Source organism: Mastomys coucha, unplaced genomic scaffold (assembly GCF_008632895.1).
Source record: "Mastomys coucha isolate ucsf_1 unplaced genomic scaffold, UCSF_Mcou_1 pScaffold18, whole genome shotgun sequence".
Classification (NCBI taxonomy): Eukaryota; Metazoa; Chordata; class Mammalia; order Rodentia; family Muridae; genus Mastomys; species Mastomys coucha.
This window is the reverse complement of record NW_022196900.1, coordinates 90,931,233-90,954,207: the sequence shown is the minus strand read 5'-3', so window position 1 is coordinate 90,954,207 and position 22,975 is coordinate 90,931,233. Positions and strand designations below refer to the sequence as shown.

The window sequence follows — 22,975 nt, the reverse complement described above, 5'->3', positions numbered from 1 at the left end:
AAGCGTTGCAATTGGGAAATGTAATTAGCCAAGGAAGACAAACGTGGGAGCTGCCTTTTGTCAAAGCGCCATTAAAACCCCGCTCCAGTCAATACCAAGGTGGAGGAGACAGAAGAGACACTTTCTTCCTCTGTGACCCAGAGGGAAACTCGGCTGGAGGTGAGGTGATAGGAGCCTCCTAGCCTGGGCATTCATTCTCCAGGCAGCCGTAGGCCAGGGTGCAAGGTGAATTGGCCATGGCCTTGCTCCCAGTACATCACCTTTCCTGAACACCCATGCATCATAATGAGGTCAGAGAGCTGTGGGAACCTGGGAAAACAGCTATGGATGCCACTCCTGGGAACGTCACAGACTTGGCAACTGAGCCAAGGCTGACCGAATAGGCAGAGGAGGACAGAAGGAGTTAGGGACAGACTGAAGTCCCTCAGGAGGGACTTGAGAAACATGCCTGAACCCTCAGAGACCATGGCAGGCCTGCTAGGACACCAAGAGTGGTCTCAGACATCCCATTTCCCCTCCCCGCCTCCCTCCCATGGGTTGACCCTCCCTGACTAACTCTGTCCCACTGACACTTCTTTTGAAGATGCTCTCAGAATGCTGGTTCATTAAAGGAAGTAAGTGGTGTGGCTTTTGAGGAGAGTCTGAGCCACCTGAGACAGGACACATCGAAGGTCATCAAGAATAGTAGGTGTGTCTGGGTAGATGGCATAGACTAGGCAAGCCAAAGCCATCATCCGTGATATAAGGATGCCCACCTGCCAGGCTAGGTGACTTACAAAGACCCTTTCAGAGGCCACTAAAGAGCAGTTTCTAGGCTGTGACCTCTGTGATGGGGTTGTGGGCATGTGGCCCTCATCACTGCTGGAGATGGTGTGACTGTGGCAGCCCTAGCCTGCCAGCCTTAGAGAGCAGCGGGCCTTAGATGCTTGAATCGAAGCCAACACAGAAACTTGACCAGGCTGCCGCGGCTCCTACACCTGTTGGAGAGAGGGGCTCCACCCTCCAGGCCAGGGAAAGGTTGAGGCGCTCAGATGAACCCCCGGATCCGGTTCACCATAACCGTTAGCCATCCAAGCATGCCGTCCAGGACACCTGTGCACTTACAGACGATGCCAGCCCAGTCATGCCGGGTCAGAGACTCTCAGCCTATGGGTTACCACCCCTTTGGGGGTTTAATGACCCTTTCACAGGAGTCGCCTATGAGCATCGTGCATATCAGATCGTTACATCACCATTCATAACAGATGTGAATTACTGTTATGAAGTAGCAATGAAATAATCTTATGGTTGGGGTCACCACAACATGAGGTATTAATTGTTCTGTGTTAATTGTGCTGTAAACTGCTGAGGACCGAGAGATGCATTTTCCATTCTATACCTTCACACAGGGAGCATTAACACACCTGTGGAGTTGTGGAGGTAGCTAGACTCAGCTCAGATGACCACTGGTTAGCCTTGGGCTCCATCACTCAGCTTTCACGAGCCTCGGTTTCCTTCTCTGTATAATAGAGATAATAATAGTGTATAGAACAGGTTGATTGCTGTGTGAGACCACGTGCCGCAGATCCTTGCCATGATCCAGGATACCAGTGACCTTTTCCCCCCGTGGGCAGCATGAGGACCCCCTTATTTGTCTCCAGATAAAGCTAGTGAGTCAGACTGAGGAAAGGGAGAGCTAGTGGGTGTCAGCCTGCGTCTGCCCTGCCCCCACCCTGCAATGAGTGGGACCATGGGTGTCCTTGGGTATGAAGAGATGGTCTGGTCCCCAGGATCCAGGCACCCAAGGAAGCATTCTCAACCCTGGTCCAAGCTAGGGCAGAAGACCCACCCCTGCCCATCAAAATGACAAGGGATGGGCCAGAGTCTTGTGGTCATAGCCAGAGAGGCAGCGTGTCATCTGTCTGCAGGGCCTCAACCCTCCTGGGCCAGAATGCAGGATGCTTCAGACCCGAGGGCAGGCTGAGCCTCGGCTGCCATGCAGGCAGACTTTTATTCCAGGCTGCCCTAGCCACCCATGCTGGCAGAGCGCTCAGCTGCTGACTCTCAGAGTCGGCATGCTCCTGCGGATCAGAGCCTGGCAAAGACGCAGCAGAGTGTTTGGGGGCCTCAAGGAGACATGACAAGGTTTGATAGCACACTCTGCCTGACATGTCTGAAAATCGGGCAAGCATCTTCCTGGCAGGGAGGGTGAGTTCCTGCTAATGAGCTGTGAGAGGCTGGGAAGAAGTTATCAAGGGAGAACTGGGCCCTCTGCTTCCTGGGGAGCAGCCTGCAATGGAAGCCTGCCAGCCTCCCATTCTGAGCCCCGGCAGGAAGCCTCAGCTATCAGAACAGGTCTGTTAGGACTGGGACTGATGCCTGGGAGTGCATCTCTCTCTGGGTCAGGACCAGCCCTGACCTGAACCTGGGCTCCTCTCCCCTCTCTCCCGGAGCTACCTCAGCCTTGACAAACCCCCTCAGTCCTGTTCAGCAAGACTCGGGCTTACAGAGACCCAGGCCGGAAATCTCAGAGACAAAACGCTCCTCCATGAGCCACCTCTCTGTACATGAGGTCCTGTGGACTCCTCACAGAGGTCTGTAAGGAAAAAAAACCTGAGAGGTGCAAGCAGGTGCCCGACGCCAGGCCGTTAGTGGGTATGTGTGTCTGAAATCAGGCTAGCTGCTAGAAAAGGGAAACCCAGAACTCCAGGACATCTGTCTATTATCTGTCAGTCATATAAAGGCAAGTTGATGCTGGAGGGGTGTCTTTACTATGGCTCACAGGCTCTTAGGGACTCGGGGAGTTGGAGGCACCCTGGTGATACCCAAGTCCACCCTGGCTTTGGAGGATTCCCAGGCTCCTGATGGCATGTGGAACTCATGCCCATATTCTTTTGACAAGAACTGGGCCCCAGGTCCTACTGAGGTGCAGAGAGCCTGAGACGCAGGCTCTACCTGAGAAGCAGCATCTCACCTCTGTTCTGCCTCTAGGGAGGAGCTTGGAGGAGGGCACTCCCCTCCTGCAGCATCTGGGGACCTGGGGACCAGTGAGTAGCACATAGTACACTTGAGAGCTGGGAGGGGACATGCCATGTGGCTCTGGAGTCTGCAACAAGCCTGAAGTCACATTGCCTGCCTTCTCTGTACCCCTTCCCAGTGCCCCCAGTTCTCTCCTAGGGGCCACTGCTGTCAGCAGCTCCACCCTGCCGACATGCCTCTACATTCCAAGCTTGTCCGTCCCTCAGAGTCTGAGACCCTCAGCCTGCACCCATGTCCAAAGACCTCTAGCCTCCCCATGCACTCCCTCTGAGTGATCACCCCAGGGCCTTGGCACGTGCTGGACTCTGCCTGGGATGACCCTCCTCCAACTTGCCACTCTGCAGATGTCTGCTCTTCTTTCTTCATCCAAGGTCACTTCAGGCTTCCTGTCTCAGCAGGCTACTCAGCTGGGCGGCTGTGGGGCTGCCTGAGTACCAGGTGCTCTGATAGCTGCTGTGCGGGAGTAAAATTGCTGTCCATCCCACTTCACGGATGCAGAACTAGAGGCCCCGAGGGATGCGTGCGGGAAGCCATTTAAGGTCGACTGAGCCCTGTGGAGTAAGTGTCCACCTGTTCCTGCCATGGTGCATTCCCAGGATTCCTCTCATGGGCCTAAGAAAGCAGCTGTGGGGAGGCTCAAGCCACCGTGGACACTCCCTCCCCCCCTCCCCCTATCACTCACTGTCTCAGCCATCTCAATCCGGATGGCGATATCTCTCAAATCCCCTGAGACCCAGACAGACCCAGAAGCCCCACAGATCGCATCTGTCATAATCCTCTCCCTGTTTGCTGATGGTTTTTACAAGTCACCCCAGAGCATCCGGAGCTGGGGCAGTGCCCAGCCTCTCCAGAGTTGATTTTCTCCCATGGTGTCTTAATGATTTGAACTAAGCCTTTCATTGACTGGCAAAACCAGATTACTGTGTATTTCTAAAAATCTGTGCTTCCAAATCAGATCTGTGTCATTTCCTCCAGCATCCCCATGCTGGTACAGAGTTGTGACAAATACTCAGGGCCTTGACTATTGAGAACTACCCTGGCCCTCCCTCTCAGTTTAGGGAGACACCTCTATCTATGTGCACTGTGATGATGTGAGTTGCCCCAGCCCCCACCCTTTTGTCCTCAGAAAGCCATTCGGGCACCGGCATGAGCTTGGGTTGGCTGTGGGCAAGTGGGCTTGGGCACCCCTGCCACCTATGTGCCACCTAAGATGACCGTTTGCTTCAGTTATGAACCAGAGTCCCATTTCATAGCATGAATCGGATGACCAGAGGTCCATGGCTGAGGATGTTTACTGATGGTGGTGGGGCGGGGGTTCCTCCCATCCTCATTAGGGATCAGCATCCCAGGCCTGTCACTTAGCAAGAGTCAGTCTGGTGTCTGATGCTGCCTGTGCTCGAGAGTCTCTAGGAAGGAAGTTGCTGGGCTTGGTGGCACACACATCAGGATTCAGAGGCAGGTCTACCTCTGGGTTGGAGACCAGCCTGGGGTACATATAGTGACACTGTCTCAGAGTCAGGGAAACAGAGAAGGAGAAGGGGAGAGTGCAATTGGCTTCTGTCAGAATCTAGAATGCTCTGGGAGTCAAGAAAGACAAACCCCAGAGCTGTCAGCTGGGTCTCCCCCCCCCCCCTTCTCTCAATGATGCTGGAGTGAACTGGTCCAGCTGCTGACCACGCTTGCTTCTCAGTCTTCTCTGCTGGTCCACTCGTGACTCAGATCCTGCCGTGCAGCCAGCATCCTCTTGGGTCTGCTGACCACGCTTGCTTCTCAGTCCACTCGTGACTCAGATCCTGCCGTGCAGCCAGCATCCTCTTGGGTCTTTGATGGTTCTGGAGATAATGACAGGGCAAAGACCTCTGCCTTCCCGGATCCCATGTGGGGAAGTACTGCCTCTTCTGAGCTCATCTGGATCAGATAATGGGACCTAGAACAGTGCTCGTGGGGGTGGGGCTGGGGGTGGGGGTGGACATCAGACCCGAGGGCAGCTACATGGTGTTCATGCAGAAAGAAAGCCATGCAAGCTGGCCCTGTACTGGGATGAGAGTCCCCAGGCCTCCAGGGAGAGACAAGTTCCTCACACATAGACAATGCCTGCCAAGGAATGGCACTGCAGCCCCAGGTAGGACTTAACACCAGGCTTCAGAGAAGCATGCTTGACCGCCTGCACTGGGACCTCTGCACAATGGTGATATGGAGGTCCTCTGGGGCAAGCCCTGGCTGCCATTCCCCACTCTGAGACTTTTAGCTGACTGTAAGCTCTGTCTCTTATCTGTAACCACAGTCTCTTTGCCAACTTCTCAGGAAGCTTGTGAATATTCTGTCAAGTCTCAGGGGGTACCCCTTAGGGATGGAGAATGTGTCAGTGTGTGTGAGGGCTTGGGTTCTGTCCGCAGCACCACAGCCAGGAATGGCAGCCCTGCCCAGAAGGAAGTGCTGGCAGGGCCGGGCGGTGGTGGCACACGCCTTTAATCCCAGCACTTGGGAGGCAGAGGCAGGCAGATTTCAGAGTTCGAGGCCAGCCTGGTCTACAGAGTGAGTTCCAGGTCAGCCAGGGCTACACAGAGAAACCCTGTCTCGAAAAACCAAAAAAAGAAAGAAAGAAAGAAAGAAAGAAAGAAAGAAAGAAAGAAAGAAAGAAAGAAAGAAAGAAAGAAAGAAAGAAAGTAAGAAAGGAAGGAAGGAAAAGCCCGAATTCCGAATTCTGTGGACTCTCTACATCCCAGGGCAGCTTAACAAGTAGAGGTCCCACTGTTCCTTTTATACAGATGGTGAAACTGAGGCAGCACATGAATACTAGAGTCAAGCTTACCTGGTGTCTCCAGAGTTCTGCCCGTTCTCTGTGGCTGAAAGGACTACCAACTCTATACCAACCCCTCCCCCTCCCCAGCTATTTCTGCCATTTCCGTGTGTATCTTGGGGGTAAATGGGGCCTCTCTGACTGCAGTCTAATAAGTATTCATCTGGTTATCAGATCCACACATCTGTACTGCTTGGCTCTAGCCCATGGAGTTAGAGAGAATGCATAGTAATCAATACATACCCCTGTGTGGCCACAGTGTATGCCAGACAGGGTCTGTAACTGCCGTGGGATGGGGAGACCCTCCTGTTACAGTCAGATGGAGGCTCTCCTAGCAGGCTAGAGAGGCAGTGGCTAACTACACCTAGACCTGCAGACGCACACAAACCCACCCATGAATGCATACACTTACACGCAACCCTAAGTGACTATTGGGCACACCCCAGACTCAGATCACAGCTCTGCTGAAGGTCTCCTCTGGATCCACTCCAGACCACTCTTCATACAGCGGCCCATCAGATCAGGTCCTAAGCTAGCTGGATCCCCTTCCCTTAGCCCCCACGGCCCTGTGCAGCCTGGGTCTGACCCCCTCTCCTGCTGCTGCTTTCTCTCTTTCTCCATGCTGTCTACTTGCATTGAGAACTTGTTCACCTTGCAAAGAACCTTGAACCACAAACTTGCTAGGATTTACCATCCTCCCGCGTATGCAGAGAGCGCCACTTTCTTCCCACCACACCTTGTCCTCTCCCCTGCGTGTTCCCTAAGCTTTTATCAGATGGACACAGCACTCCCTAACCAAGGCACATGCCCCTCAAATGCAGCCCCATTCAACTGCCCTCCCCGCTCTGCTGTGGGGTTCTGCCCCTGCCCTCTGGCTGCCTGTAACCCATACATGAGGTCTCAGAAGACGCTTAGTAGACAGGGAACATGGGGACTCTGCAGATTTTAGGAGGTTGTCACCCATGCTGGGGCGGAACTTCTATATGATACGGCTATTTTAAGGCTATCACTCCAGTAAGAAAGCTCCATTCGCTACTGGTTCACCAAGCCAGGCTGAGTGTGTTTCTTTGGTGTGTTGCCACCCAACACTCTTACACGAGCTTATGCTTGGGTTGTGGCCCCTCTCTTCCCATGGAACTCCTGTGCCAGGCCCCCACACCCTGACAGCAGAGTTGGGCTGAATGGATGAATCTTGAGCAAGTGACTTAATCCGATAAGCCCTGATCCTCATCTGTGAGATGATGACATTATGAGAGCTGTCACAAGGCTTCAGAGAGCAGCGTGAGGCACTGCAGTGCCTGGCACGAAGTGAGCACTGGGGGCAGTTCTGATGAGGTCTTGCTGGTCATGGGCATTTATCAGGTTTCACGCTCCACCGGCATTCGTTTCCTGGGGTGTCAACCCCGAACCAGGATCTGGGGGTATCACACACTTGGCTTCCTCCACTGTCATCCCATTGCAGAAGAGCAACAAAGAAGGAGGGGGCCAGATTCATCCATTGACCAGGACCCATGCCTGAGATAACTAACTAAGCCACTCCCATGATAACCACATTCTTGAACAGATGATAGATAAACTGTAAACAGAGTCCCCAGGACCTCCTTATCTCCTAGATCCCTCCTGCAACACTGTTGCATTGGAATTTATGTTCCTAGGATGTAGAAGGTACCGTGGAACCCTAGCAAAAGGTACCCCAGGCACAGAGACCTGTGCTAATGGATGCCCTGAGCCACCCAGGGTTCTGCTGGCAGTCTGTGGTTGGGACAGAGTGGGTAACAGGTACCATGCAGGGCTACAAGGCCTGGTCTGCATCCTTCCTCAAGGCATCAGGAGTTTGGTCCTGGAGGACAGAAGGAACGGGGCCTTTAAATAGGCCAGTGGCGTGGGCAGAGCAGACGAAGCAAGTGTTGTGTTTCTCGGTTTCTAGCGAGCATTCTGGATTCCGGGAATAGTTCCTAATAACGTTTTTCCTCCCAGAATCTCCAAAGAGGCTTTTGCCTGGAAACAGCCTCAGAGAGCAATTCGAGTGACCCAGGAAACAGCATCATAAACATTCCAGGCAAGAAAAAAACAAAACATAACAAAAAAACCCAGACCACATAGGAATAGAAAGGCTACTGTGTGGGTGGTATGTGCCTGTAATCCCAGCACACAGGAAGCCAAAGCAGGAGGACCATGAGCTTGAGGCTAGCCTGGGCAACCTAGGGAGGGAAACAGAAGCTTTCTGTGCTATTAAAAGGCTTCGTCCTCCAAGACAGTGGTTTTTGACAATGTGCCGTAAGTTTTGTGGTGGGAGCGGGAGTGGGGGTGGTGTGGGTACCACTTAGCGGGTCTCCCTAGAAACTCACGTGGTAGAACGTCCCAGGGGCCTTTACTGCTCCTAAATGTAATGCTTGCATCAGTTACTTGACGAGGTTCTCAGATCAGACAGGTCAGGAGTTCTCAGAAGGCACAGCGTGGATGACTCTTCTTTGTACCGCTTGACTGGGTAGGTTAGAGGCGGAAGCTTTCCATTCATGTGTCTGGAATCCATGCCAGTTGTTGGCCAGACCTGGGGTGGGACTGTCCGTCGGGATAAATGTACATGGAGTCCTGGTGTCTGTCTTGGGCTCCCCGACAATATGGCAGCTGTCCCTCACAGAGGCAGGAGGGAGAGCTGCCAATTTCTTAAGGCTGGCCTAGAAACCAACATATCTTCGCATTCTTTATTCTGTGGGTCCATGTCATTGCCTGTCCTGCCCAGGTGTTGGGGTAAAGCCACGGAAGAAGTGTCAAGGTTCCAGGAAGCCTCGTTCCCATGGGAGAGCAGTGCCTTGGGCCCCCATCTGTAAAAATCCAGTCTGCCACACACAGCCATCCTGCCCTCAGTGGCAGCCGAGAAAAGATGTACGTGTTGTTTCACTGCAGATCAAGAGAAGTCTCTGCGGATCGTATCATTAAATTAAACACAGCCATTAGTGCGTGGCTCTGGGGAGACGCAGTAATAGGCAAGGCCTTGGGTCATTTTTTTTCCTTCTAAGTGTTCTTCCCGGAGCTGGATTTGCCCAGCCTGACCCATTTCTCTCTGTTAATATAACATCACATAAAAGACATCATTATTATACTGCAGAGTTGGTGGGGACACAGACCAGGCAAGTGGCTCTATAGAGGTGGCCCTGGCCCTGAGAGGAGGTGTTGGGGCCCAGGGTCCTCCCTCCTCTCAACAGGAAGCTCTGTGTGAGGTGAGGTGATGCCTGTGGGGTGGGGTGGGGATAGGGTGTGTGTGTGTGTCTGTGTGTCTGTGTGTCTGTGTTTAGACAAGGCCTCACTCTGTAGCTCTGGCTACCCTGGAACTCACTGTGTAGACCAGGCTGGCCTTGAACTCATAGACATCAGCCTGCCTCTGCTTCCTGAGTGCTAGAACTAAAGCAGTATGAATAAAGGCTAACCCTAACCCCAACTCTCCGCAGCACCGGGACTGTAAAAGCTTACCAACCCAGCGTCTTCATTGTTACATTTGTTTGTTTGTTTGTTTGTTTGTTTAGCACGTGTATGCTTGGATGTGAATGGACAGGAATGGGGGTCCTTGTGCCAGAGGTACCAGGGATTGCTTCTCAGAGAACACAGCAGAAGGTGCGATTTCATGCACTCAAGGCGATGGGAGTCAGAGAGGTGCCAAGGCCCATCAAGATGGACCCTAGGCTGCCCCTGGAGGGGGGGATGGGAGCAAGAGTTGGTAGAGGAGCTGTGACCTCGGAGGTGTTTGAGGAGGCCACGGAAATGGACACTAGAGCAGAACTCTGGCCTTTAGAGTTGCTTGGAAACAAGACTTCAAGGTTCAGTGTGAGAGGGACAGACAGACAGAGAAACCTTCTTTAACCTTTGAGCCTTCGCCGGAGGGAAAGACACCATGCACAGAAGGAGAATGGCCCAGGAGAGTGTTGTGGGCATGCTCTGAGTGGGAACAGGTTCACGAGTGGAACCAGGGAAGGCTGTGTGGCAAGCAGGCTATTAACCTGCCACGATATAGGGAGATAGTACAGATCCGTGAAGGCAAGGGCAAGCGTGCCTTAATTGTACGGGTACTAGGAGGTCATGGCAGGGTCCCAGATTCAGGGAGACATACCACCGGATCCGGTTCTAGGAAGACAATGCATATGAAAATGGAAGCAGTGCTGGGAGCTGGTGCTTAGAGGTCAGGGGTCATGGTGGCCACGCAGCAGATACTCGGGACCACCAAAAGCATCGTGGAGGGGCTGCCCAGGGACAGTCAGGTGCAGAGGCCCGATGTCAGGGTGTTGTGTACACACCCACATTGCCATCCCCTTCCATCCCATGAAGCCAGCAGTATTGTAGTGCAGGAGCCTACAATCTCCCGTGTGAGGTTTCTGGAGGCTTCATTCCATGAACAGGCCAGAACAGTTAGATGACAGCATCCTTTCCCCACGGGGAGGACCACATTTTGTAACCCTTCCCCCACTTCCTAGCCAGGCCACAGTTTCAAGATGGACAAAGGGACCCCAGGGGGAAAGGCAGCAAACTGATTTACCAAACACTTAGTCTTCCTCTAGCAGGGCAGATACATTTATGGCAGGTGGGTCATGCTCAGGGACCAGAGATGGCTCTCCAGTACTCCACCCAACGATCTTCCCCTTCATCCATAGATAACTTTGATACTTGGAGCAGGCATGCTGCTGGGTCATGCTGGGGTTGGAGCCAGTTCTCCTGCTTCCTGGGCCTCTGTTCTTTCTAGCATGTTCCACTATCTCCTGCTCTGATTAGGGTATCCTGTGTAAAATGTAGAACTCAGAAACAGGGTTGGGAGAACAGGTTCAGCCACAGCCCAGTATGGCTGCAGCCCCAGGAAAACCCAAGATGCTGTTTTGAGCCCTGTTGGATATTTAGGTATACACAGGTCATATCCTCTCTACAGCGACTTTATTCCCCGTGGAAATCACCCCAGGTGGCACATAAGCTTGGACAGGAGATAGGGCTTTCTCTGTCATCTACCACGGGCTGCGGGGTAACCCTGAGTCTAAGGGGAAGGTTCTCAGTAAGTGCTTTGCTGGACCCCAGCCCAGCCAGGTGCAGAGAGGGGTGGGGCAGAGATCAACCAAGCCAAGAAGCCAGAGCTTCAAGCCAGAGCAGGCCCTCACCAACAAACTCAGCCAGTCTCTCAGGTGTCCACATCAGATGTCTGGAAGTGTCATGGGGACAGCTGGTCACGAGGAGCCCTGGTTAGTTACTCCCCTCCTGGGCCCCAAGAGACAGAGGCCAATGAGGTGAACAGGTGGCCCAGGGCAGGATTCTGAAATCAGAGACTCTGCTGAGCCCTGGGGGAAGGATTCGGCTTCCTCTGGGTCCTGACTCGCGGCTGAGTGCCAGATGGGTGAGTTGGTAGGTCTGTTTGCTCAGAGTTGAGAGGCCACACTGGCAGTGGAAGCTTATCTCCCCTGGGCTGGGTTAGTACTTGATAGGGCCTCATCTGTGAGATGAAAGAGTGACCCAGCAGGCCCTCAGAGTCCCTCCAGGTACTTCAAACACAGGACCCCAGGTCACCAGGTCCTTCAGAGTGGAGCCTGAGCGCCAGACCAGCAACCCAAGCAGACACACTTCCACAGGATAAAGTCCTTGCTGGAACCTTGCCTGCCCTGCACCTTCTAGAAGGGAGGTGGCCAGAAAAGGAATGCCTGCCTGGCCTCGTGGTCATGGGAAGGGCTGACACGCTTGCTTCAGCCCTCCAGGCACCCAGATGCATGGCCATCCCTTCCTCTGTGGCCAGCACTCCCTTCTGGTGACATGCCCTTAACTGCTGGCCCTGTCTTCACCCCACTCCTCCCTCACCCTCCTCTCTAGGTCTTTTACAGGCGGTGCCCGTATCACACCATGCCTGTCCATGATCCAGTTCAGGGTTTTCCATGGGCACGAGCAGTTAGCGGCATACAGGCAGAGAATTCCTGGATGCAAGGGCACCGAAGCCAGGCTAGACCCACTGTGCTCTGCAGAGGAGGGCCAAACCTGTGACTCCTGACCCCCTGAGCCTGTGCAGGGGCACAGTGGGGACAGCCACTCTTCTGGGGGTCATGCTGGGCCCCCTGTGCCCCTTAGTTTTACCTGAGTGAATTCAGCCAGCCACAGATGGGAAATATTTTGGGGGAAAGTGTATACTGAACTGATCTCCTTGTCTCTCGCTCCTAATACAGTGTGACAAGGACTTATCTGACACTAAGTCTTATGAAGTAGAGCACATGGGAGAACTGCCTAGGTCCTATGCAAGACGTCCATTTATATACGGGACTTGAACATCTACAAGGAATGTATGGGCAAAAGTGCTTTGGACCCTAAAAGACATTGCTGCTGGCCGTGATTGTAGTTATAAGGTATTGATGAGAGTTAGCCTCTTCCAGGAAGCTCTCCAGGTGGTACCATGCTTGCCCCCGAGCCCCGGTCCTCTCCATTCCAGGCTCTCACCGTGATCTACAGCTGAGGGTTTCCTCCGGTCCTCTCCTGCTTCTCTCACAGAGTGGAGGGTGGGGACAAATGACTCCAGAACCAGTGTCGGGGCAGTGGGGGCAAGCAGGTAGCTCTCTGTGAACTCACTGCCCTGGAATGAGAGAGAGCATGAAGACTTTTGTGTTGAGCATTTGTTTGACTTCTTTGTTCAAACCGTTTTCCCTTTTTCTTTCTGATGGAAATAAATCTCTGCCGATAAAAATAACCAAGAAGTAAGAAGCACTTCTGTCCCAGGACCCAGAGATAAGCCCTGAGCCCCGCCGCCTCCAGCTTGGCGCCTAGAGGCCCCCCCTCTCCACTCCGAAATAAAGAGCTTCGGCTACCCAGCCTTTGGAGCTTTGATGTCTTTGTGCGTGAGAGACAGTACGTCTGCGCATGTGCCAAGTGGAGATGCTGGCAGCCACTGGGCTCCAGGAATCAGCCTGTCTCTGCTCTCCCAGTGCTGGGGTCACAGGCATCGCCACCACGTCACTAACCGAGTCGTCTCCGACACCTGTTCTGGTTTTGCTCTTTAATCTCCTTTTCTATTGTTTGAGAATTTCGTACATGCCAATAATGTTCGTTCAAATCCATCCTCTTCCCTTTCCCTCCAATTCTTCCTGTCTTCTCCACCACTTTTCCTTCCCAGAGTCATGTGCTCCTTCTAAAAACCCGCTGAGTCTGCCTAGCACGGTCTGTGTTTACCTGGGAGAAGGAACATCTGGAGCGTGTGTAGTGTGGGACTTGCTTTAATGTTGCTGTGATAAAACAATACAACACAATGTAAGATATGGAGGGAAGAGCTTATTTGAGGTTATGGTTCCACGGGGACCGCCCATATGGCCTAGGAGATATGGCAGCAAGAGGCCAGAACAGGAAGCTGAGAGATCGCTTCCACATACAGGAAGTTGAGAATGAGAACAGGAAGTGGATCAAGGCTATAAACCCTCAAAGCCTAGCGATGGATGTCCTTCCTCCAAGCAAGGCCATGTGTACCTTCTAAAGGCCCATAAGCTCCCTCCATAAACTGTGCCACCAACACAGGACCAGATGTTCAAACACAGAGCCAGTGGGGGCACATTTCTCGTTTAAACAACATCAGGTAGCCTCTTAGAGGCAGCAGCATCTCTGAAGAGAATGGACCCTCCACTCCACCTGCAGGCATCAGTTTTCAGCAGCCCCTCAGTTAAGGGCGCGACTGCATGCTGGGACTTTTCTGGCTTCTTCTTGTGCAGCTCGTACGCATGCTGCCCCAGCCCCTGTGAATTCGTGTGTGTGGTGGCCCTGTCGTGTCTGGCAAATTGTTTTGCTATAGACATCTGCTCTGTCTGGCTCTGACAGGATTTCCAGCCCTTCTTCCCAAATGATCCCTGAGCCTTGGGTGAGGGGTATCGATATCTCATTTAGAGCTGCATATGCCATAGTCTCCAACCTTCTCTGCATGTTGGTCAGTTGTGGCTCTCTGTATTAATTGCCATCTCCTATAAATAAATAAATAAATAAACAAACAAATAAATAAATACACCCCTCTGACAAAGCTTGTGAATCTATGGATACAAAGATAAGTACTTAGGAGGCCTTTGGATAGGTCCACTTAGCAAAGTGCTAGTACCAGGTTCTCCCTTGGGGCTTCTGGCCTTGTCAGCCACAGGTTGATGGTCCAGTGAATAGTACCAGGCATGAGTCCAGCCTTGTGGCACAGGATTCAAATCCAACCAGAAAGTGGTTGGTTACTCCCATCATGGTAATGCCTGTTACGATACTGGGTCTCTGTTACCTGACCAGTTGTTACCGTAGCGCAGAGTGTTTAGAAGTAGATAAAAGATTGGTGATTCATTTCCTTCTCTGATAGTATGCACAGCACCCTGAAAGCTACGCAGTGGGGATGAAGCTTCCAAGTCAGGACCAGCTTGATTTCACCATATTCTATAATTCAAGGATCCGGGCAGGGTCTTCAGCAATGGGATCTCACCATCAAGTTCTGCAGGGTAGCCAATAGCAATAACCTCTAGTATTTGGGGGAGTCTAAAGGACCCCTCTGACCAACAATTTGAAAGGAGGTAATCCATACCTGCCTTTTTATTTGATAGACAATTTACAACTCATTATGTAGCTCAGGCAAGCCTTAGAATTCATTATGTAGCCCAGGCTGGCCTTGAACTCCCAGCGACCCTCAGGCTACTTCCTCCTAAGGGCTTGAATAGCAGGCGTGCACCACACAGCCTGACTGGGTTTGTTTTGTCTTGTTTTCCTTTAACTTAAGCAATCCCAGGGTTATCTCCCAAGCATATAAAGTCAGGCCTATGCCACCTCTGTGGATGGATGTCCCCATGACGTCCCCATGCTGTGTTCCCGCCTGCGTGTTGGAACTCAGAGGACTTGGATGTCCTCCCTGGGCTCACAGTCCTATACGGCTGTCTGCCTGCATAAGCAGACGTGAGCGCCGGCATTCTTCACAGGAGAAAGCAGAAAGAAGGTTGAGTGAGCCACAGGGCTGGCTGTGCCACTTGGAGCTGTGTGTGCCACATTGGTCAGGGCATTGTCACCTGGAACTGAGTGAGCTGCTGACCACAGAGTGACCATGGCCTGGGAATGGGCCAGCACGGCCTCTGTCTCCCCTCCCCCAAGGAGACAGGATGGCAGGTCCATTCTCGCCCTCCCTGGTGGTACTAGAGTCACCCTAAATGCTACCTTGAAGTTCTCTAGGCATTTGGGGACCAAATTTGGGGAAGGGTGCCCTGTCTAGCCAAGAATGGAAAGAATAAAAATGGCCCCCGGGTCACACTTGTGATTCTCTGTCCTACAGGTGGTCTCAGTGGGGCGACCATCATCGATTCTCTTGATACCCTCTACCTCATGGAGCTGAAAGAGGAGTTCCAGGAGGCCAAGGCCTGGGTGCAAGACAGCTTCCATCTGAACGTGGTAAGTCAGAGGCCGTGGGGAGGTTAGGGCCAGCTTCCCGCTCCACAGACAACAGGCTTCTTGCCTGGGACTGTGTAATAGAGTAGCAGAGAGCCAGGGCTGCAGTCTATCCCCTGATGAATCTCCTCATCAGGGGAGACCAGGCTTGAAGTGGGGATGTCTCCCAGCTGGTGTCCTCCCAGCTGGTACAAGGGGACACAGCCAGGGCCACCCCTCCCTCCCCACAGTGCTCATTGGGCTTGTCGCTCAGCAAGTGGTAGATAGGAGGGGAAGTGGCTTAGTTAGAGGCAAGAGGTGTGGGGCGCCTGAGAGCTGAACTGGGGAGCTGGGAAGGGCTTTCCACCTCCCTGACCCTTAGTCTCCTCAGAGAGACAGGGGTGATGGCCACGGCAGAGGGCTGTGGAGAGTTTTTTACGGTGCTGTAAAGTCAACAGGAAGGCTAAGTGGGCTCCTCATCACAGTTATAATTACTGGAATTATCTTGAGGCCTTTGTGACTTCTGTCCTCTATGAGGCCTGGGGAGGCCTTTGTTCCTTTTCTGTGGATCAGAGTGGGGCAGAGGAGCATCTTCAGGGACTCATCTGGCCCTTGGACAGGCCCCAGCTCCTCCAGGCAGAGGATGGGTCTGCCTAGGGGACCAGAGAGCTGTGGACACTCAGGCAGGCTGGATAGGTTGGAGTGTTTTCAGGAAAAAGAAAGATGGGCTCATGACCTCTTAGCGCCTTAGCTTCTTCATCTAGAGAATGGGATGACGTCACGGAGCACTCCGAGGCTGAAAGGAAGTGAGATTTACACACTCTTCCCTAGTGGAAAAATCCTCCCAGATTAACAGATAACAGTGGCTGCTATGCATAGTGAAAGCTTAAGCTACAGGGCCTGGTAGTGCGGTCCTGGAATCCCAGCTACTCTGGAGGCTAAGGCAGCCGCAGCACAAGTTCAAGGCTAGCCTGGACAACTTAAGCAAGACCCTGTCTCAAAATAAAGAAAAAAGAAGGCCGGGGTTATAACTCATTTGCCCAGACCCTCAGTTAACACCACAGCGTTAGAAATAAAGATTTAAAATACGATGTGGAAAGCTGCCAAGGGGACCACGTGGGGCAAAGGGGGTGGAAACAGGAGCCTGCGTGAGACCCTGCCACAGCTTACTGTGCCACCTGTGAGAAGGCCTGTCTGGGAGGTGGTGTCATGAACTCGTTCTGTGCGGAGGAAACCCGGGGGGGGGGGGGGGGGGGGGGAGGAGAAATCTATCCCACGTCACAAAGCCATGTACATGACTTACGTGGGGAATTTAGCCAGACCATGCCCTTGGCACGATGCCTCAACACCTGCTTTGTACTGGGCAGTGTGTGTGGGCACAGTCATGGAGAAGGACAGTGTGAGTGGGCCCCGACACTGATAGCTCTTACACGGGCATCTGCCCTCAGCCTCCTGCTCAGCCCTGCCCTGCTCTGTCACCCCAGGGAAGGGCCTCTGTCACTCCAGCTAAGCCACGGGGGCTTCTCGGGAGGGGACGAGGGTGGCAGGCCAGACGTGAGAAGGCTCTGTCTCTCCTTGAGCTAAGCTTCTCCTGCAGCTCGGCACAGGTCCTGGAGCTCCTTGGAGCACAGCCAGGCGGAACTGCTCCAATGGCCTCTGGCAAGGCTGGGGAAGGGCGCCAAAGCTGGTGTTTATTTGGAACGCTTAAGTGCACAGTGGCAACTGCCAGGCAGGTGCTGGCCTCTCCCAACCTCAGCTATGAAAACGGAGCCGTGGCCTGGCCTGCTGGGGTCCTCGGGGCAGGACACAGGTGTGCATTGAGAGGAGCAGTGTGGCCCCTTGTCCAGGGCCTGGCTGGCTTGTGGGAGCTCACACATATCCTTACGGTCCCCCTCCCCCACCTTCTTGCAGAGTGGAGAAGCATCGTTGTTTGAAGTGAACATCCGGTATATTGGAGGACTGCTCTCGGCCTTCTACCTGACAGGAGAAGAGGTAAGTTGACCCTCTGAGGCCCCAGGGCTGGACAGGTCTTAGAAAAACTATAGTCCTGCCTCAACTTTCCCAGTGGCTTCATGGGGGCAGGGAGTCTACCAGAGACCAACCAGGACCACCCCGCTCCACGAGGATTCCACATTGTTCAGATCTATGGCCCAGGTGAGCACACTTGGTGCCCAGAGCAGCTGACGAGTTCTGTGAGGATGGAACCATGTCTGTGCATAACCAAACACATGCAAACTGCCATTCATAGATGTCAGGTCTCAGGACCCACAGGGCCAAACCGCTGCTTCTCACTCTCAGGGCCATTGGCTTTGTTTTTTGTTTGTTTGTTTGTTTGTTTTTTTAAACGTGTATGGGTGTTTGCTTGTATGTATGTATGTGAACCACATGTGTGTCTAGTACCCACAGAAACCAAAAGGCGGCATTGGATCCCCTGAAATTGTAATTACAGCTGGCTGTGAGCCTCTGTGTGTTAGGATTTGAACCTGGGTCCTCTGGAAGAGCAGCCAGTGCTCCTAACTGCTGAGTCACAGAGCCTGTAGGCTTTCATATACATCACAGCCAACCTTTTCCTTGGCTCCCTTCTGGGCAGAACTGCCTGTGCCCATTCCCAAGGAAGCAGTGGGGCAATGGGGCTGCCCTGCTGGCCATAACTTGTAACTGCAAGCCTTTGAGGGCCAAGAAGTGCCCAGGGTAACCTGCTGGTGGCCTTAAGCAAGTCCCCTCTTAATCACTTTCTTTCCAGTCACCCGATGGTCATGTTACCTCTTTAGACCAAACAGCTCTTGTGCCATGGAACAGGATGGAGAGTTTGGCCCAGGGTTATCACCTGCAAAGGGCGTCTCCTCTCTGCCAGAGAATTCTGACAAGTACTGAGATTGGGAGAAACTGGAGCCTCCCTTCTCCTCTCGTGAGTGCTTGTCATAACACAGCCCGAGTATCGGGTGGCCAGGTTGGCAGCATCCCCAGAATAAAGGTCATCGGTCAGACTCTTCCCCAGAATCCAGGGGGCCACTCTGCCCAGCTCTACCACCACTGGGAAGCAGGAACCAGGCAGGTAAAACAGGCAAGCTACAGAGAAATCCTGGCCCTCCCCATCACTGTGATCCAAAAAGTCTTCCTCCCTCGCTGTCAGGACTGAAGTTGAGGGCTTAGAGGCAACAAGCCGCCTCCATCTCTCCAGTCGCTTCAGGCCTCTCTCCATCAAACATAATCTCCTCAGCAGAGATTACTGCTTGTACCAATTTGTCCAAAAAAATTGTCGATGGGAGCCCTCGGCTTCGAGCCACCCAGAGCTTGAATATTATTTGAAAACCTCAGGACAGGAAAATGACAGAGCGAGCAGGGGGAAAAAGGCAAAGTCATTCATGTGCTTCAGAGGCTCCTGCCCAGCCTCCCCTGGCTGGCATGGTGGAGAGAGAGAGAGATGCAGGGAAGGAGAGGGAAGATGCTCAGGACTAGCCAAGAAGCTAGTGGCTCCTGGGTGACAGCCACTGTAGTTCTGAGCCTGTGGCTGTCTGAGCGGCCCTCGCTTTCACTTGAGGATGTCCATCTGGCAGGGGGCTGTGGACCAGGGCATTGGTGGCTTGAGAAACAGTTCAGAGCCAGGTGGTGGTGTCCTCCTTTAATCCCAGCACTCGGGGAGGCAAAGGCAGGTGGATCTCTGAGTCAGAGGCCAGCTTGGTCTACAGAGTGAGTTCCAGGACAGCCAGGGCTATACAGAGAAACCCTGTCTCAAAAAAAAAAAAAAAAGGAAAGAAGGAAGAAAGGAAACAAGAGTTCATAAGGCTCAGAGGGAAGCCATGCTAACCAACATGTCGAGTCTGTGTGTACATCAAGGTGCAACACACCTCCACGGTCCCTGCTACCCGCCCCCCAGGCTTCTTCCTCTCTAAATACCAGGTTTTGAATTCTGTGCACAGCTCCGTGGGAGCCACCAGTGTTCCATCAGTGAAGGGAGGGCATCACCCACTTACGGATGATGAGACAGACTTACAACCGTGAGTCACTGAGGGCTCACTCTGGCCCTTTGACCCTCCAATCTGTCTCCATTGTCAGTGCTTGCTATCGGGACTCGGTCACACTAACGCCCAGTGACGACCTGTTGGGGGCATTTCTTAACTTCCTACAAATGTGTGCACCTCGTCTCCTGGCTGCCACTTTCTTTGCTTGAGAGGAAGTGGCAGAAGAGGACCCTGCTGGTTGGTCACTCCTGCTGAGACTGACTCCCATCAAGATGACTGGCATGGGGCCAGAGAGACATCTCAGTAGTTAGAAGTACTGGATGCTCCTGTAGAGGACCTGGGTTCAATTCCTAGCACCCACAGAGTGGCTCACCATCCTCCAGTCCCAGGGGTTCTGATGCCCTCTTCTGGCTTTCCTGAGCCATGCATGTATATGGTGTACAGACATACGTGCCAACTAAACACCCTTACACATAAAATAATAAAATATTTTTTTAATTTTATAATATTTAATAATTTTATAAAGATGACAGGCACAATCAGAGCTGTTCCTGGGGATACTGGGACAGTGGTGGCACACGCCTTTAATCCCAGCACTTGGGAGGCAGAGGCAGGCGGATTTCTGAGTTCTAGGCCAGCCTAGTCTACAGAGTGAGTTCCAGGACAGCCAGGGCTACACAGAGAAACCCTGTCTCGAAAAAAACAAAACAACAACAAACAAACAAACAAAAAACCCACAGTTTAGAAGCACATTTGCAAATAGCTTCCTCTTTCTCAATTTCTACAATAACTCCGTGAGCCACAATCTGGGTGGGCTCCCTTTGCCACCAACAACTTCCTGGATGGATAAAGCCATCCAAAGCCTGCATGAGATCAAGGCTCTTACAAGCCCTTTCTGTCACTGAGTCAGTGGCTTCCCAGCCTGGCTGAGCACTGCAGCAGACCCACAGAGCAGACCCTGCAGCTCCAGGAGGCAGGTGCCTTTGGGATCTAAACAAGCTTCCTGGGGTCTGCTTCCAGGCCTCACTGGCCAGGGTGCTCTTGTCTGACCATGTGGCCAGCCTTGCCACTCCCCTTCTTCCCTGGTAAGGCCATGCACCCTCAGAGGCCTCAAACCCCTTCACCAGCTCAGAGTTGGGAAGCCCCTAACAGCTGTCTCACGGGACCTTTGTTGTTATTTGCTTTATAGTCTGTGACATAGAGATGAGACCCAGGGCCCTTGGGTCTCCGTGAGCTCCGCCCCCCAGGTGAGCTCCGCCTCCCAGGTGAGCTCCACCCCAGGAGAGCTCCGCCCCCCAGGCCCATCATCAGGTTTTTGTTTCGGGTGGCTCTGTTAGGGAGGTCAGGAAACTGAGTCAGCAAAGTGACAGACTGGGGACTTGCATCTCAGCTCTTAAATGACTTTTATGATCCTCTCTAGGTATCCATGGTGATCAGGCCTGGAACCCCTATGGATCTCAAATTCCAGGAAGGCTCAAGCCCTTACCTGAAATAGCATGCTATTTGCAGAGACTCTACATCCATCCTCTCAAAGTCCTTAGGACCCATCTGCCAAGGCTCTGCTCCGTTCCATTCTTTACGAATAAGTATCCCTAGTCGGACTTCGGTGGCACACGCCTTTAATCCTAGCACTTGGGAGGCAGAGGCAGGTGGATTTCTGAGTTCGAGACCAGCCTAGTATACAGAGTGAGTTCCAGGACAGCCATGGCTACACAGAGAAACCCTGTCTCAAAAAAAAAAACAAAAAAACAAACAAACAAAAAATCCCTGTGCATGGTCAATACAGATGTGATTTTTATCCCTCCTCCAGGGTGTGGCCCACACTGGCTTCTAATGTTTGTCTTCCTCAATGTCAGGTGGATCCCATCATGGCCAGCTTTTTTTTTTTAAGTGTGTTTTCGGTTTAGGGTTTGTTGAAAATGGAGTCCATATAACTGTGTTATAGGCCTGGTATGTGTGTGTACGTTTGTGTGTGTGTGTGTGTGTGTGTGTGTGTGTGAGTGAGAGAGAGAGAGAGAGAGAGAGAGAGAGAGAGAGGAAGAGAGAGGGAAAGAGAGAGGGAGAGGGAGAGGGAGAGGGAGAGAGAGAGGGATTTGTCATGCATTCATGTGGGTCGGTGCCTGTCCACATGAACTGGGAGATCAGAGCAGGACGTCTCTTACTGTACTGGAAGCTTGTTGTTTAGGCTGCCCTGCCAGGGAGCTCCTCCTAGTTCTGCCCTGCCCAGTACTGGGGTTCCAGGAACCACAACCACACCTTTTTATGTGAGTGCTGGCAATCTGAGGTCAGGTCCTCAGGCTTGCAGAGGGAGTGCCCTGACCACTGAGGCACCTCTCCAATCCTACTGTAAAATTACACAGGCTGAATACAGTCATATATACCTATAATCTCAACTCCTCAGAAAGCTAAGGCAGAAGGATTACTTGAGTGTAGGTGTTCAAAAGCGGCTGGGGCAGCACAGTGAGCCCTTCACTTTAGGAAAATAAAAATAATCTCATAAAAGGCACAGCTAGACCAAAAGGAGGAAATAAATACCATCCATGGGCTAACTCCTCTGAGAGAGCATTAGTAATGTTTTCATATTATTTCCTTCTTTTTTTCAATGCATCCATATGTAAACAAATTTTAAACTGAGTTATAGTACTTTGAAATATTTCTCTAGGTTCAAAGGAATATATACTCTCCTGCTACTGTGCCATTTTGGCGGCTGCGTGACATTGCATCACGTGGAGGCCAGAACTGAGCCACTTCCGCATTGCCTGATTCACCACGGTCTATTTTAGGCAGTGCTGGAACAAACAGCCATAATATAAACTCTTTTGCAACTCAATTATTTATGTCCTAAGAGAAATTGGGTTGGTTCGTTTAACTTTTTTTTTTATCACATCTGGCCATTTGTTTTGTGAGGCTGTGTGTCACAGTGTGCATGTGGTTGAGCATGACTTCTGAGAGTGGACGCTCTCCTTCCATCATGTGGGTCTCTGGGATTGAACCCGGGTCATCAAGCTTATCAGCAAGCACCTTTATGAACTGAGCCCTCTTGCTGGTCCTTTTGGAGAAGTTGATTATGAGAGACACTGCTGAGTCTGAAGGTCACATGTCCTGAGTTAATCTGGCATTTCAGAGGGACAGTTTAAAAGGCTCAGAACCTCGCTTGGGGCCCTGAGCTGTGACCTTGTTCTGCCTCCTTAGCTACCATGTGGAGGGTTTAGAACAAGCCATTCACCCTTCCTCCCCTGTACATAACATTGAAAACAACTGAGTGGCCTCAGACTATCAACGAATGACATTTCTCCTGAAATCTTGTGGAGAAGCTGTCACCCAGGAGGCAGAAGTTTCTAGAACCTGGATGGTCTGGACTGCGAGTCCAATGCTATATGTGCTCCTTACAGATACACAGCTCATTTCCCTTACTCTCGCTGATTTAATTAGCTCCCCCTCACAGAACAAAATGCCTGAGACAACTTGAAGAAAATGTCCGGCTGGCTCACCGGTTCAGTGGCCCATGCTTACTCAGCCACTGCTTTGGCTCCAGAGTGGTCCAGGACCCCATGGCTGGAACACATGATATAGAGATGCCAGGAAGCAGAGAGCAAGAGAAGAGTGGGGGGGGTCCTGCTCTCCCTGTCAAGCCCCCCTCCCAACCTGTCTCTTTCCCTTTAGGTTCCAGCTTTTAAAGGTTCCACCAACACATAGATCTGTAGGGTCGCTCCAGGTGTAGGCCACACCATTCAGCCTCTAGCATCCCACAGCCTACAGCCTCCCACAGCCTACAGCCTCCCACAGCCAACAGCCTCCCACAGCCTACAGCCTCCCACAGCCTACA

The 22,975-nt window shown here is 52.4% G+C and overlaps 1 protein-coding gene across 1 annotated transcript in view; it reads left to right on the top strand.

Annotated features, from left to right (window-relative positions):
• Man1c1 (mannosidase alpha class 1C member 1) overlaps positions 1–22,975 on the top strand; it is a 139,778-nt gene that overhangs the window by 92,734 nt on the left and 24,069 nt on the right. The window contains exons 3-4 of the mRNA XM_031379030.1: positions 15,096–15,211; positions 17,099–17,179. Of these exons, the coding sequence (XP_031234890.1) occupies positions 15,096–15,211; positions 17,099–17,179 (197 nt within the window). The remainder of the gene's footprint in view (positions 1–15,095; positions 15,212–17,098; positions 17,180–22,975) is intronic.